Here is a 17,532-nt window from a genome sequence, read left to right as displayed (position 1 = left end):
TACTGCCCTCGCTAATCACTTGAACAATGACAATATCTGCAGATAAGATTTGACTCTTACTACTTGTTGGCAGAGCTTATCGCATAAACAATTCAGTAAAATCATTTTGATTTACCTTAGCGCATTTTGTTTTCATTTGCTTCGTATTTTATAACAATAACATCAACAATCCATGTCTTCACTGTGTTACCTGAACTTGAGCCACCCGTTTATTTCGATATCTACCACAAGCAGCTTACACTTTTATCTTATGCTTGTTCAAGTGGAGAATTAATCACGCGCCTATATAAATTAAGCAGAAATCTAATAGCAAACACGCAGGCAAGTCACAATAATCCCACAACGACAACAATTACTGCAGAATGTGATCAACAAATGTCAACTAGCGGCAAGCATATAAAAACAAGTAACTACAAATTTATAACAAGTGATTAATTAGGTGAAAACAGAGCTAAGCTAATACTCGTACCACAATTAAGGTGGTAACTTTAATGAGTAAGTGAATTTCATACTTTTACTAATATTCTCATAGACATATAATTATAATGGTAGAATATAGGCTTATATATAAGTTTCACGGTGGCCTGCGAAAGCAACCCTATGTGGGCTCTATAAAATGTTATTATGTGACAACATAGATAGACACTTTGTCGCCTACAAAATTTTCAATTAGACACGTCAAAATGATTAAGTATTCCCGCAACGGCGTTCATATTGCCCACTCGCTTAACATGGGCATGGGAGCGCGCACGCCAGCTTCAACGCCTTCGCTTATGCTAGAAAATGTGCAAGTGTGCTGAGCAAGAAAAATGAGTGTCGGCTGTGACTACAAATTTTCGGCAGTAGCTAATTAAGAGTCCCCTTACATATTTGCTGTCACCAGCTACTAAATATTGTTGCTGTCGAGTGTTATTTTTTTAATTTTCATTTTCAGTTATTTATTAGCGTAAACCCACAAATGCCTTCAGACACAGTTGCGAGAGTATGTTTGGTTTACTTATGCGCAACAATAAGGCATCATATTTGAATCCATGCTGCTTTAGTAGCGCTTATAAGTGGTCGTTTATCCTCGAAGTGGTCAAATTTCAAGAGTTGCTGGTTTGACCATGGAGAGAGTTCTTATCGCTGTTGGTATAATATAATGTGGATATGAATATTGTATATAGTTATTTACTATAGTTACTGTCATCTAGCTCAAATGAACTGGAAATTGATATAATAATTAGTATGATTGTATAATTGCAAAGAAGTCTCTTTGACGGCGACATAAATCTGTCTAAATGGTTCAGCGCCAAATAACAAAATTATCATTTCATAGAAGCTATCTGTATATTGGTTTCGTGATCTTAATTATTTTTTATCCAAAACTGCACCTGTTGTATTCATATCCATATTCATATAATGATTGGATAAGTAACAAATAATGAAAATGTTTGTTACGCACATATTGAGGAAAATACAGATTAGCGAATATTAAAAGTTATGCGATAGCTGTTATCATTGTGAATATATGCCAATAACACGAGGGTTGATTTTTATATTTTGCCGAGCTCATACCCAAAACACCACGATTTACATCTTAACGATATCATGGTTATAAAAGAATTTTTTTAAAATTTCTCTAGACCAATCGACTCGAACATTTTTTTTGAGTGATCGACAAATTGTCTGGAATCCAACGTAATAAAAATTTTCTTTCATAAAATGTTCATGCGATAGTAAATGTATGCTGATCCCACTAACGCCTATAGTCGCTTCAATCTCTCGATAGATCACATGTGGAACAACACCATATCATCGATAGACACTGTGCCTTAATTGAACTGAGTTCATTGATACACTGTTGCTAAGTTAATCTACGTCAAAAGTTGTAAAAAAAGTAATAGCGCGAAAATGTTCGCGATTTAGCTCAATTTTTTGGGAGAGATGAATATTTTAAGTTACTGCAAATTACAAAAATAGCGCTCGTATGTCAAAACGTTCTGAGTATGTTACCAAAAATGCTTAACTTTACGATGAAGTTTTATATAGCCAGATTGCAATAAAAAGGTTGCCAAATCTCGAAATATAAAAGGCTACCTACGTATGTGCTGGCATTTACTTAAACAAGAAAAGTGTCATGCGTTTTTTATTGGATTTTCGTCAAAATAAATCACAATTGTACTTGATTTATAATTGGAAATAAAAAATTTAGTCTATCAAAAAGAATATTTTTTATTTATTTTTAGTTTTCTTGTACTAAACGGGGATTTAAAAATAAGGATGATTGCATAAAAATAACAGTTTTTTTATTATTTTATTAGTATTATTTTGTTTGCACATAAAGCTACATAAATTAGGTAAGCCTATATATATTAATCACATGACAGTTAATACAATAATATTAATATTCACAAGGCGCACATTTATATATTTTTCAACAAGAAGTTTTCATAATGTTTATTAATTTATTTTGGCGCAATTTTTATTATAAAGAAAAAAGACAACAAAATTTTGAATATTTGAAACTCTTATCAGCGTTCTTCATGCTTTGATTACTCACAATCAAAATACGAGGCGCGTTCCAAAAATAGCGGGAATTTTAAATTAAAATTTCTCGGGTTTGGAGAGTCCCATTGTCAAAATTTCTTTAGTATGTAATTTTCAGCTGTTCATTGCTAACTTTGACTGTGGTAACCGCAATGGTTAGACGTGTTTTTATGGTCTTGACAATTTTCGTTTAGATAAAAGAATTTGTTTGGGAATTAAAGGCAACCCAAAAATTTGAGTTTCAGAAGTGTTTCCATGATTGGAAGAAGCTGGCATAAGTGCATAATATCGAATGGGGAATATTTTGAAGAGGAAAATATTAATGTATACAAACAAAAATTCCCGTTATGTTTTTAACATATCTTGATAAATGCACACGTTTATTCACACGCCTTGTTTTACTTGCCATAAACTGACGAAAAAACTATGCCATATACAGAACGCTGGGATAAAGTGATATACGAGTATTTTTGACTTAAAATGCAGAAGAATTTTCGGTAGAAATAGCTTCCATATGAAACCTACCAACTTTTATATAACAACAGCATTATGATGGGGAAGTGCTTTCATCGAAATAGATTTCTGATTACGCTTTACAGAAATACTAAGGTGTTTTAATAAATAACTCTTTGTATTTGAAATTTAAAATTTTAACTTTTATTTTTATACTCTCGCAACAAAGTTGCTAATGAGAGTATTATAGTTTTGTTCACATAACGGTTGTTTGTAAGTCCTAAAACTAAAAGAGTCAGATATAGGGTTATATATACCAAAGTGATCAGAGTGAAGAGTAGAGTTGAAATCCGGATGTCTGTCTGTCCGTCCGTCCGTCTGTCCGTCCGTGCAAGCTGTAACTTGAGTAAAAATTTAGATATCATGATGAAACTTGGTACACGTATTTCTTGGCTCCATAAAAGGTTAAGTTCGAAGATGGGCAAAATCGGACCACTGCCACGCCCACAAAATGGCGAAAACCGAAAACCTATAAAGTGTCATAACTAAGCCATAAATAAAGATATTAACGTGAAATTTGGCACAAAGGATCGCATTAGGGAGGGGCATATTGGACGTATTTTTTTTGGAAAAGTGGGCGTGGCCCCGCCCCCTACTAAGTTTTTTGTACATATCTCGGAAACTACTATAGCTATGTCAACCAAACTCTATAGAGTCGTTTCCTTCAGGCATTTCCATATACAGTTCAAAAATGGAAGAAATCGGATAATAACCACGCCCACCCCCCATACAAAGGTTATGCTGAAAATCACTAAAAGTGCGTTAACCGACTAACAAAAAACGTTAGAAACACTAAATTTTACGGAAGAAATGGCAGAAGGAAGCTGCACCCAGGCTTTTTTTTTAAATTGAAAATGGGCGTGGCGTCGCCCACTTATGGACCAACAACCATATCTGAGGAACTACTAATCTAATTAATTTTACAGCATAATAAAAAAATATGTAAATGACGGATAATGAAATCTCGATTATCACTTTATTATGCGAGAGTATAAAATGTTCGGTGACACCCGAACAATCAACACTTCCTTACTTGTTTTTATTATTATTTTAAATTAAATTATATTCATTATGAATTGTTATTATTACATATGTATTTAACTATAAAATTTTTGGAATGTTCCTATTTTATTTTTAGTTGTTGGTAAATGCAGGATCGTTTTGGAACCACTTCCGAACTACTAACTATTGCTTTTTCATATGAGAATTTCACTTGAAATTGGCGGTTTCCAGCTAATGGAACTTCAATATAGAAAAAATTTTAATAATTTTAGATCCGTCGCTTCCAAGTTTAAAATGATTAAATTTTCTTTGAACCAACAATTAGGTTCACAGTTAGCCACCCTTTCGATTGAGAAAGTCGCCTTATGAATATTTAATCTTTATTCGCTGATATTATATTATAATAATAAAATATAAAGAGAGAAAGAAACGTAAAATACAAAACCAATTTATCAAAAAATTTCTGCGAAAACTGAAAAAAGGATCATATAATAAATAGTTAAGTTAGGTTAGATGGCGGATCAAAGATAGCATATGGTCTGCTATATGTAGTTATTTGCGAAGTCATAGAAAAGAAGAAGTCCTGTGTTTGAACTTATAAGTTAGTTACTATTATATAGTTTTTTTCAGAGGAATAAAGAGATCAGAAGAAATATGTCTGTGTTATCAGTAAGAGCGAGGAAATACAATTATTTTAATAAATCAATTATTGAATATTGGAGATTCAGCGCATTATTCATATATTTATATATTGTGGAGATATTCACCAACATTAAAAAATCTTAAAAATCTCTCAATAATAAATTTTATTAACTAGATCTTTATTTGTTTAAAAAACTAACTATGCCAATTATTTTCTGAAATTTATTTTTATTTTTTTTTATTTTAGTTTATAAATGTATTAAAAAAATGATGAAAATTAAAATATATTTATTTAATACTTGCTTACAATTTTAATAAATTTTTAAGGAAATAAATATAATTAAAAACATATTTAGGATCACCTTAATGTCTAATACCTATAAGTACACTTAATAAGTACGTTAGAATAAGTGTCCATTAAAAAAAATAAAAATAATAGCCTCTGGCATTTGAATACTTACAAATATCATCATTGCTCATATTTAAAAAGCGGTCACACTATAGTGCACCTTATCAGAAATTACACCGTTATCACAGCGGTCACAGTAAACTCGAAAATATCAAACTCAACCAAAACAAAGTTAAATGAGAGCGATATATTTGCCAATTGGCCACTTCAACGACAAGTTATAACTAGTAAAAAAACGATAATAATTCACCGTTTGGCTTCCACGCACTTATAGACTAATAAACAAATATAAAAGCAAACAGTTATATTTACAATTATTATAAACTATCAGTCAAAAAGTCTTCAACTTTGATAACTTTGATGAGTCAATTATGCACACGGAAACTAATTTCGAAAGCAAAAACTAAATTTAGTATATGGCAGGTGAAAATAACGGATTTAATGAAGCAGTTTAAAAACCACTGATGTTTTTTTTTAATTTATTTGGTTTTACACAAGACGATTAGCTTGTAAACTAGATCGAAATTAATTTTGAAACTTTCAACGTGCAGTTTAAAAATCTTATATTTTTATACGAAATATGCCAAAAATCTTATAAATATTTGAATTTTTTTTGGAAAATATACGCGCACAAACACTTTTAGCTAATTTTTATACCGATGTGTACATATTTTCTTTATCTTCGAATCCGTCAACTGTACTGGCAGATGCGATTCCACCGAAAACACGACACTTTTCAACGGACAAAACAAAATTTTAATATAATATCGAGTAACAACAGTTATCACGTTGGTTTGCCAATGCGCCGCTTTATAACTGTGAGAAGTTCGGTGTAGCTTGGCTGCTTGGCAGTTTGATTGAACGCTTGTTTTTGGCAACACCCGCGCCGCTTGCTTATCTGCCTAAATATACGGAGATAAAGACTGTCTTCGGTTGCTGATTTCGTGGTCGAAATAATACCTGTTGCCTTCAGGCTTGTCAAATGCCAAGTGGACCGACCCATGCGACTAGGCGGTACGATCGTATCATAGGTAGCGGCCTGAGTGGCAGTGTAAATATTCATACACACACAAGCATACTTACATGCCTAAATATAAATCATATACATATATTTACATACTTATATACTTTATGATATTAACTTTATGATACTCAAGTTATAAAACTAATGAATCTATATCAGTGTGGGTGTGATTAAGCACAAGCTCATATGGTTGATATATACTCATATGCACATATGTATGTGTATGTAGTTTTCGCAAGTTATCAAATTTATGGTTGTCGCGCTGTCGCAGCCTGTCAAACCTTGTAAATATTTTATTCTAGCACATATACACATGCAGATATGAAATTTGTTCCGCTAACAAACGGTTGTTGACAGAAAGAAGATTATTACAACAATAATTAATATATCAGGCGGCAAACGGATATCCCATTATTATCACCTGTTGATTAGATTGCCATTAAGGCATGTTGTGGTGCGGGGTTAAAGAACTAATGAAGAACTTGATGAAGAAGAAACAATAATTCTCTGCTAGTACTAACTATGACACCATCACATCAGGTGTAAATATGTATTGTCATTATGACTATAGAGACCTAAGTATAACATCAACGATGGCACTTAATGCTCTTCTGCATATAGCGCCTATGAACATAGCCGGGATATGATTAACGATAGTAACCTATCAGACTCCGGGAAACAGGACAAATTGAGGTGCCCAGAGTGGAACATTTCGAAATCCTCTCTCACTTCGACGGCGCCGCGAACCACCTACTCTTAAAGGCATCTTTTTTCCACACATATTTTTGAAAGGGGGCGCTGGATTTATGGTCCTCGCGGATGCTCAGAAAGCGCTGGTCAGCAACTAACACATGTGGGTTAGCGAAAGCTTTGTGGCCCAGCGTGACATCGCCGCAATGATAGGTGTCTTAACTGGACGTTGGCACACACACGGAGAGGCAGACATTTTTGGAGGACGCAAATTTTTTCTAGTTCGCTCTCCGGAATTCCAAATTTTTTCATAAAGTAAAAGTTCAAAACTGAATTCCAATTATTACAGAGAGTCTGTCTATTTATAAAAAGTAGTAATCGACTGTGATTCTGAATTAATTTAAGAATATTTCAAATAAAGTGTTCATTTACATTGCGCTCTCATATGATAGATCGTATCAGCTGATAAGGTGTACGATTTTGCTTTGGTCACTAACTTAAGCATACGGTTGAAGCTTTTTCGTTGCCATACTTTGTACGAACTAACTTTGTATGAAATAGCTGGAATAGATATTAAGCCTTCTGAAGAAATTCGTGACAGGCTCTAAGCGTTTGTCGATATACCACAGACTTTTTATCCGTTCCTAGTGGAATTATGCGTGACCTCACGAGAAATCATCCTATTTACCTAACCGAACGCCTTGTAACTTAATACAATTTATTTTAATTTACTAAGGTGAGATAGCTTAGACTTAGTTAAACAAATTGTTTTTATCAAAATGTGATTTTATTATTATTATAGAAATATTCCAACTTTTGATACAATATTTGTAGTGAAGCACATACACATTTGTGTGCTGTTCGATGATAACTTCTTCATTATAATTAAATATACTACAGCTAGCTTATTTTGAGTTCTGAGAATATACCTTTTTTGAGACAAGTTACATTGTCTCGATTGTGAGTTGACTTTTCACAAAGCATTCGCGTACTTTAATAATCACGAATGACATGCTTTCACATACGACACTTTTTATTATTATTATTTTCATTTTATCTTCATTAAAATTCATCTTTTGTTGCTTTGTGATGCTTTCGTGATAATGTTCTTTTATAGACATCCACAAAATGGCAGTTCCTTAATATCGAGTTTTTTAAAATATATTATCTATCGAGAAAAAACTACCTTTACTAATTCCTCATCCTAAAATGGAGCTACACTTTTGAAAACCAAAGTATTCTTACCAAAATTCGAGTAAGACGCAGTTATTGGAGATAATTGATCTATATTTAGATTCAATTAAAATTAGTATTTGTACAGCACTCAAAAGAAAACAATATTTAAAGTTATTTTAATTAACGAATTTTATTTTTTAATCAATCAAGCCAAAAATAGATACGAATCATAATTAAATATATTGATTATATTTTCTGGCATATCAATTCGCATATATCAGTCCGTCTCAAAAAACTTCGCACCAGACAGTTTCACAAGTTATCATTGTAAGAAAAAAATTCGAAGCAAATTAAACAAAATCATGGAGTAAATATACATGAGAGCGGGTCGATTTGTAGGAAACGAATAAAACAAAAAAAAATCGCGTATGCAGGAAATATTCTGGGGATCATTACGCCTTAAAAATCTTTAGCTCGAAGCCGGTTTTAGACCCATATTCTATCAGGTAAAGTTGAATAATCCGTAATACCTTTTCCTAATACACGATTTTATAGTAAAAAAAATAGACCCGTTCTAGTAAAGATATGAATGTAGGCCTTGTGATGAAACCAACTATACACGAACTAGTCTACAATTAGTATGAATCAGTTACCCAAATGGTTAATTTTTCCATACACAAGAATTGAATTTTGATCGATCAGCTTGTATGACAGCTATATGTTTTAGTGGTCTGATCTCAACAATTTCTCTGGAGATTGTACTTGTTGTCTTCAAAAATAATGCATTTAAAAATGCGTGAAAATATCTCGTAAAATGAAAAAAATTTTATGCAAGCACTTGATTCAGATCGTTCAGTTTGTATGTCAATCTTATTCTATAGTGCTCCGATAACAGCGGTTCCGATAAATAAGCATTTACTTTGGGAGAAAAGAAAATGTGCAAAATTTCAGATCGCTATTTCAAAAACTGAGAGACTAGTACTACACTATACTCGTACATACACATCAACTGTTGATCAACACGTCTATAAATAAAGAAATTGGTGTTTGAGAATCAACGATTACCAGTCAGAGATCTTACAGCATTATTGGAACATCGGAAGGATCAGTGAAAACAATTTGGATAGAAAATTTGGGCCTAAAAATAGTTAAAGCACGATTGGTTCCAAAATCACTAATTTTTTTTTAAACCAGCGTCGCCTTAACGTCTGTGCAACAAAGCTTTCCGACTGTCATGAAGCGTATTAATACTGGCAATGAGTCTTGAATTTCTTGTTTGTGTGTTATTAGTTCAACTCAAATAAAAAAAATCACTCTTGAAGTGATTCAAACTTTTAGGACTATTTTCGAAGTATTTTAATTGCAAAATAATATTTTACCGTCAGTTTTACTGTCGGGTTTAATGAATAGCCAGTGGACGATAGCGCCAGCGACAGCACTTATAATCATAAATTACAAATTAAAAATGCCGTCGCACACCCACACATAATTATCTGTGGGTATTTACCGAAAACAAAATAGTCGCAATATCATTGTTATCATGATTAATGATTGTGCATTGATCGTACGCCCCTCCAACTAAACGGCATGCGTTTCGCCACGAATTTCCGCAATAAATACACACAAATATGTTTGTTTGCATGTATATGAAGTCAGCTGTTGTGCATCGACAATTTTTTTTTTTTTTGTGTATGTTATGATACTTTCTTTACTAATTTTTTTTGCCTTCAATTAATAAAAGTTAATTGTTTTGAACGAATTTTACGTTTTCATTGTACTACTCTCCGTATATGTATGTATATATGAACCTAACTTTTATTCTAAGTTTAATTTTTTTTTTTTGATTTTACTGTTTCTTGGAGAATTTTATCAGCACTTCCTTATCGCTGCGGTGTTTTTTGTAAACTAATATAAATCCATCTTAATTTATTTCCCATAACACACGAGTGAGTGGTCGCTCGGCGAAGTCATGCGTGCGCTCGCCACCACAGTTTCAAGTAAGCGTCGCATGGGATATTTGAAAAAAAGCCATGAGACTATAAAATATTGAACAAAACATTATTAGGGCGGGTACTATAGGAAGTATTTGATTAGTTGTGTAAGTAATGATAAATTTGTTGCGGATTACGGGTCTAGACATATATGCAATAGTAAAGTGAATATGAATGAATTTATAAATTTATGTATTTTTTATTTTTTGCCGACATCTTTTTAAATGATTTTAGTCAAATACAAGACTCATTGTAACTAATCCAAATATAATATACTTAGAGTGTATAAAATTTTTATTTTAATTTTTTCTTTTATGTGAGACACATACAGTAGTGGTGAACTAAATGTTATTGCACTTTTATTCCATAATTATTATACTCTTGCAACTAGTTGCTACAGAGTATTATAGTTTTGCCCACCTCACGGTTGTACATATCACCTAAAACTAAACGAGATAGATATAGGCTTATATAAACCCTGTCTAGAAAGTATCTGGAAATTATAAATAAAATATTTCAATCACCATCTACATTTATTTTATCGCCTTCAAAGTAATATCCATTTCAAGCGATGTACATGTACCAACGCTTTTTTCAATCGTCAAAACATTTTTTGTAGGCATTTTCCTGGATGGCCTTCATCTCTAGAGTCGAATTTGTTTTGATATCTTCAATTGAGTAGAAGCGTGTTCCCCGAAGCGAATATGTCAGTGTGGAAAATAAGAAAAAGTCACAGGCGGCCATATCAGGTGAATACAGTGCCTGCTTAATGATATTTGTTGAGTGTTTAGCCAAAAATTCATTCACAATCATGACTTTGTGCGATAGTGTGTTATCATGATGAAGAATCCACAAACTTGAACGTTTACAACGGATAGCGTCTCGTAAGCGCCACATAACACCAAGATAATTCTCTTTGTTGACGGTTTGACCAGTTGGAACGTATTCATAGTGGACGAAACCACGAATATCGAAGAAAACAATCGGCTTTGGCGTACCTTTGGGCCACCATTCGGATAATTGCTGGTTCGTAAGTGTGTCATATTTGTAGACCCATGTCTTGTCACCAGCATGTCGGCAACTACCAGCACTCGATACCTATTTTGAAGGAAATTCAGCTCTTTCGGAACAAGCCTTACAGCAACGCGTTGCATGCCCAATTTTTCATGAATAATACGTTGATCAATATTCACGGCCATTGTAAAATTCGACAAACACTGAGGTCGACTGACATAAACAGCTGCTGTAAACACACTGGTTAACAGATCGCGCTAATTTTTGGCATCATAATTAAAGACAGTTGTGCCAACCTAGAAAAAAAAATTTACCTGTCTTCCACATAAGCGGGAGATTTAAATGAAGAATTCCCGATACTTGACAGGGTTACGAGTTCGTTAATGCGCGTAATCGGACCACGGTTACGCTACAAATCACCAATAACCGAAAGCATATAAAGTGCCCTAACTAAGCCCAAAAATAAGATATAAAGCTGTAATTTGGTACAGAGGATAGCAGTAGCAAGGAGCATCTGTGGGCATTTTTTGAAAAAGTGGGTCTGGCCCCATCCTCTAACAGGCTTAATATTTATATTTCCGAAACCACTTAAGCTACTAAAACCAAATTTGATCAGCGCAGATATTATAAGAACTCCTACCAACAGTGTGAAAATGGATGAAGTTAACCCCGCTCATTCACCATATAACGATACTGTTAAAACTACTAAAAGCGAAATAAAGCGATACCTTATTGCGCAAGAGACAAAAAATTTTACCTCCGAGATGGTAAGAGGGGAGCCGGAATTTGAAAATTGAGCATTCTCGGAACCCGACCATCCAATTTCGACAAAAATTAGTACGAGGCATTTTTCTTACTTTATTATATCAGACTGGGACAAAATGGATGAAATCGGACAACAACCATGCCTACTTCCCATATAGCATATTTTTAAATTCCACTTAATTCGTTCAGTTTCCAGTACACAAATCAATAATAAACTAATATAACGAGATAAAACTTTGTACGAATAATGTATTTAGTGTGTGCCACCTTATGATAAAAAATTGTTTAAATTCAATAAAAACTGTTCAAGCCCCTAGGTAGTCAATATTTAGACACCGGTACCTGTAATTGACTTTTGATCGAAAATGTCGGTGAATGTATGAAATATAACTGAAATTAAAGGATAAACCTTCTCTTATAATGGTATGTCTGTATATCAAAAATGGGTTGAATCGGACTAATGCTTCCCTTATCCCCCACATACTTAGTATACAGATTTTCGAACTTCCGGGTGACTTTACTCTATATGGTTTTACATCTTAAAGTATTTTCCTGGCTTTGATTCTTGCATGTTGCAAAAGTATAAGATGTTCGGTTACACCCGAATTAGCCATTCATTTCTTGTTCTTATTTGATTTATTAAAAGTTCAGCATAATAATAAAAATCAAATGTACCCATACAAAAAATCGCATATACTTGTATGTCATAGGCAACAGGCGAATATAAAATATAATTATGCATGCATATATACTATACATACGTCAGATGTTGCGATTGTCACTGCACCCTAGTTGACCGAATATGGATATGCTTGCGACTGCTATCGTGGGCGTATTTTATTTTGACAATTACTTTTCTGAGATAATTAAAGATAACTTGCCCATGTCTATATTTGTTAAAAGAGCATGTGTGTATGGTATACCATACATATATGTATGTACGTGATGGTGCAGTAAATGAAAAATATGTTGCTTTATCTTATATAACATATGTATGTTTTCACGATTTACATATATTGTGACAAAAAAACACCCGGAAATTGTAATTAAACACGGGAAAATGATACTTCAAAAATATGTATTTTGCTAAATTGGTAGGACTGTGTTTAATTGCTATGCCAAATAGGAGCGTGATCTGCCCAGTTCTTACAGCAGCTGCTCAGTCGATCCACCTCAGTAGTACGTCCAGGCTTTTACAATGGATAAAAATATTGAGACAAGAATTTGTCTCAAATTTGTATTTTTAACCAAATGTCGTTTGCGGAATCGTTGCGAATGTCGGAAAAGGCTTATGGTGATTCAGTTTTTTTCAAAGCATCATTGATGACATGCCTCGTACTGGGCGCCCTTCAACCTCTTCAACTGATAAAAATATAAAAAAGTTAATTGTCCGGAAAATGTAAGAGAGATGACAAGAGAGTTCAACATCTCTTGAGAGTCCGTTCGAATGATTTTGGTGTATATTTTGGGTAAGAAACGTGTTCTTGCTCGACTCGCCCCGATATTTAACACTAGAAAGACGGGAGCTTAGTTATACCTCAAAATGACTGCCGTTCGGCAATGTAGATATAACACATACATATACATACATATACATATATATTGGAAGGCAAGGAAGGAGCAAAAACAATAATTAATTATTCCATTTATATGTTGTAGAAAAAGTCACAAAATTATTAGAAGCTATGTCATTATTTAAATCACAATTTGTTTAATTGAAATTCGAAAGCAGTCAAAATGACTTGCTTAGGCAATCTAGTGTTGAAGCCAAAAACGCAATGAATACCATCGATCAAGCACCGTATTGCCCAGATTTGGCTCCGTGAGATTTTCCTAGTTCTCCGTATTGAAATTTCTGCTCCGTGGAACAGTCGATCGACGAGATAAACCAAAAATGACTGAAGAAGCTTAAGGCCAACCTAAAAAGTGTTTATGAAAAATGTTTCGAGGACTTTCAAGTCGTTAGCATAGGGATATTAAATTTGTTGGAGATTACTTTGAAGGCGACAAAATAAGTATTGACGAATTATGTATTTAATATTTTGCGATTTCTTTATATTTCCCGGGTATTTTTTTGACAAAATCTATCAATTACAGCTATTTTTGTCGTTTTAGTAAATTGTGGTGGTTCGACTCTGACACCCGTTGACCACAGCACAAAAAATCTTACGTGTTTCATTTTCGGTTTAAGTAACATAAAATTAGCAACAAAAGGCCTCTAATATCACAGTCACAATTTAAGTGAAAACAACAGTTATCTAAAGCTTAGTTTTTAAATATGTAGTTAACAAATTGTTTTTTTACTAACATTTTATTCTTCTTATCAAAATTATTTTTAATAGTTCTCCAAAACTTAATAAGCCACGAGAAGGTGTTAATCGATTTTTGGCGTATTTTTATTAACGTCTAACACTTGCGATTATACCATAAATGATCGGGGCTGATTTCAATAATTGTTGAAATCATACATTTTTGTCTCTTTCTACAATAATGTTTTATTTTTGTGCTTTTCTGCATATTTACTTATTTAACATATGTATGTAAATCTATATCTAAATATAGCCAGCTTCTAATCAAAAACTTGTGACTTTTGGCTACTACACGATTTCATTATAAAACAAAGGAGGCGCCACAAAGCACATAACGCTACTGAGGTGAGATTGAGGAATTGTTTATTTGCACTTTTGATTAGTGAACAAGTTTGCAAATAAGATAAATATGTTTTTCATCAACTCTGCACTCGCGTTGTTTGACTTGCGATATCATTCATATACATACCTACGCACCAGGTTAAATATACTATATTTTTCATTATCAAACTGTTTTATAAACAAATATGCAGTTTTTATCATATACGGTATGTAAGTATATAAATGCCTCTATAGTAAAATAGCTTAAATCGAGTTAAGAGAACATTTTTAAAATTTCGCAATGAAATTTATAGTTTTAGTATTTATTCATGTACTCTAAAATTCAAACAATTTACCTGTTTTTACAAACTTACATATTCACCATAAGCATTGTTCCCAAACAAACAGAAGCAACATCTCAATTAAAAAATCCCCAGCCTGACAACCGACTTGCCATAGATGGCGCTATTAGATTTAAAACCATATGATTTTTAGTTAGGGCTAACTAACATTCAAAAGGAGCGTCTATACCTTACATTTGATAGCTGTCGGACCGTAAAGCTTGTAAACTAAATAATTTGGAGAGAAACAACTTTTGTTTTTGGGAAAAAATGGAACTTCGCGTGTTGATAAAATATTGCTTTTTGATGTGAAAAAATACAGTTTAGACGCGCTCAAAAGAGCCGCGTGAGCTCACTTTGGTTCATAAACAGCGACGAGTTGATGATTCGGAGCAGTGTTTGGAGATGTTTAAGTGTAATAAATCCGAGATTTTGTATCGATATGTGACAATGGATGAAACATGCCTTCATCATTTTACTCCGAAGTCTATTCCACAGTCATCCGAGTGGTCTGCGCACGATGAACCTGCTCCAAAACGTGGAAAAACGCAATAATTAAATGGCAAGGTTATAGCGTCTGTATTTTGGAATGCGCATAGAGCACTTTTTATAGACTTTCTTGAAGAAGGAAGAACCGTCAAAAGCGACTATATTGTTATTGGACCGTTTGAAGGACGAAATGGCCGAAAAAAGGCCGCATTTAAAGAAAAACTGCGCTGTTTCTCTAAGACAATGCACCGTGTGAAAACGATAGCGAAAATCCATGAATAAAGCATCAAATTGCTTCTATATCCACCGTATTATCCTGATCCGACCCCTAGCTCCTATTTCCTGTCTGGACATGATCTCTATAAATGCAATAAGACGGCTCTTGAAAAGCTCTAAGAAGATCCGACGTTTTCGAGCCAAATTTTGTTCAACGATTAGGCCCATTTAGGATGAAGAGAAACCTGAAGTGATTTAGGCGCTGCCATTTCATCCTGAAAAAAAGCAATTTTGAGTGGTTTGTCCTCAAAAATGAAATCAAGGAATAAAGCTTCGAATTGCTTCTATATCCACCACATTATCCTGATCCGACCCCTAGCTCCTATTTCCTGTCTGGACATGATCTCTATAAATGCAATAAGACGGCTCTTGAAAAGCTCTAAGAAGAAGTCCCATTTAGGATGAAGAGAAACCTGAAGTGATTTAGGCGCTGCCATTTCATCCTGAAAAAAAGCAACGGCTTAGAGTAGTTTGTGGGCCCGTGGAATCATTGGTCCAAATGTCCTCAAAAATGTTGTCGGTGAAATTAAAACTCACAAGATCACGTGATATAACACCGTTAGATTTTTTCATGTGGGAATATGTGAAGTCAAAAGTCTGAGCAGTCAATCCCTTCGATTCAGGCCTTGGAGCAAAACTTCACGCGTCGCATTCTCCGTTTATCAGTCGAAATGCTCGAACGTGTCGAAAATTGGACTCATCTGAGAAGTAGCCCTGGCCACATTTGAAACAGATAATCTTCAAAAAATGAACACAAAAGAATTTTCTTTCGAATGATAAAAAGGATTCCCAATTAAATTTGAAAGTTTCTGAAGTTTTTCTTTTAAAAAAGTAGGGAACCGCGAAATTGATCACACTTTATATAAATAACCTTAATCTTAATTTCATAATAAGATTTGTAATCAGTTTAAGTAAGTACTTACTTATATTAATTTAGATCACCTTCAGCCATTTCAAGCATGTGTAAAGTCATCAAGCGTGCTTACCGCCGGCGTGTGTAATCGTACATAAATTAATGTCTTTGCTAATCATTTACCGCTGTCACAACACAATGTTGGCAGGAACGAAGAGTAATTATAGAAATATATGTATACACACATTATGGTGGTTCATGCATTTTATGTGTATAAGCAATATATTCACCGTTTCACTTAGTGCAACTATCAGCGCTAGCCATCGCGCATCGTTTGGCTTACAGCAGGCGATGCCGTGCTAAATTTATCACGTGACATAATAACTCTTGTGACAATCAGCCAACCAAGCGCTAGGAACACTATGTGAACAACTACGCTGTACGAAAAAAAATATTTCAAATTTAGTGCAACGTCTAAAAATATACAAATGTACAAGTAGACACGCCGCGAATAGGCAACGCAATCACAGCACACCGCGATCGATCAACAAGCGCATACTCACACTTACGGCACTTATAATAGGCATAAATGCTCGAAAATAGTTGTGCAAGTCGATGACAGCTACATAGCCGGTCAAAATTTGTTGAGGTACTAGACGTATACGCAACATCGACATTTACTTGCTGCACTGGTGCTATTCTTATTTTAATTCTAATGGAAGAAGAAGAAGAAGATAAAAGCGAAAGTTGACAAAATATGTGCCCAACCGTGTGGTGTGAATAACCGCAGCATGAGTAAAGAACGGAAAATAGGCTAAAAATAGCTGTAGCATAGCTTCAAAAACATGGATGCACTTATTATTTATAGACAAGAGTGCGAAAGTGCGAGCATAATTGCGCGACTTTCAGCTTTCATTGGTATCACATTACCTTTTTTCGCAATTAATTCTCAAACTCAACTCTATCTATGAACTTAATTGTTTCGGTACTGGCTGCAAAAAATGTGTTCACATTCGAAACCAAACAATTTGTCAATCGTTCCAAAAAGCGATTGATTGGTCTAGACGCTAGAGAAATTATAAAAAATACTATGGCGGTGCTTCGAAATATGTTTATGAAATCGTGACAGGGGGTGAATCATGGATCGAAAGTAAACAGCTGTCGACTGTATATGTGTTTCAAGATGAA

At 33.9% G+C, this 17,532-nt stretch overlaps 1 protein-coding gene across 3 annotated transcripts in view; it reads right to left on the bottom strand.

The window, feature by feature from the left end:
• Window positions 1-17,532, bottom strand: part of LOC105225287 (calcium-binding protein E63-1) — a 141,213-nt gene that overhangs the window by 81,305 nt on the left and 42,376 nt on the right. The window contains exon 1 of one of the 3 annotated variants that reach the window (XM_049458952.1): window positions 5,148-6,093. The exons of the other annotated variants lie outside the window; for them this stretch is intronic. Coding sequence (XP_049314909.1) covers window positions 5,148-5,166 — 19 coding nt within the window. The 5' untranslated portion in view covers window positions 5,167-6,093. Of the gene's footprint in view, window positions 1-5,147; window positions 6,094-17,532 lie in introns of those variants that run through there. 3 annotated transcript variants of the gene reach the window in all.

Source organism: Bactrocera dorsalis, chromosome 5 (assembly GCF_023373825.1).
Source record: "Bactrocera dorsalis isolate Fly_Bdor chromosome 5, ASM2337382v1, whole genome shotgun sequence".
Classification (NCBI taxonomy): domain Eukaryota; kingdom Metazoa; phylum Arthropoda; class Insecta; order Diptera; family Tephritidae; genus Bactrocera; species Bactrocera dorsalis.
This window is presented reverse-complemented; position numbering and strand designations above follow the sequence as displayed.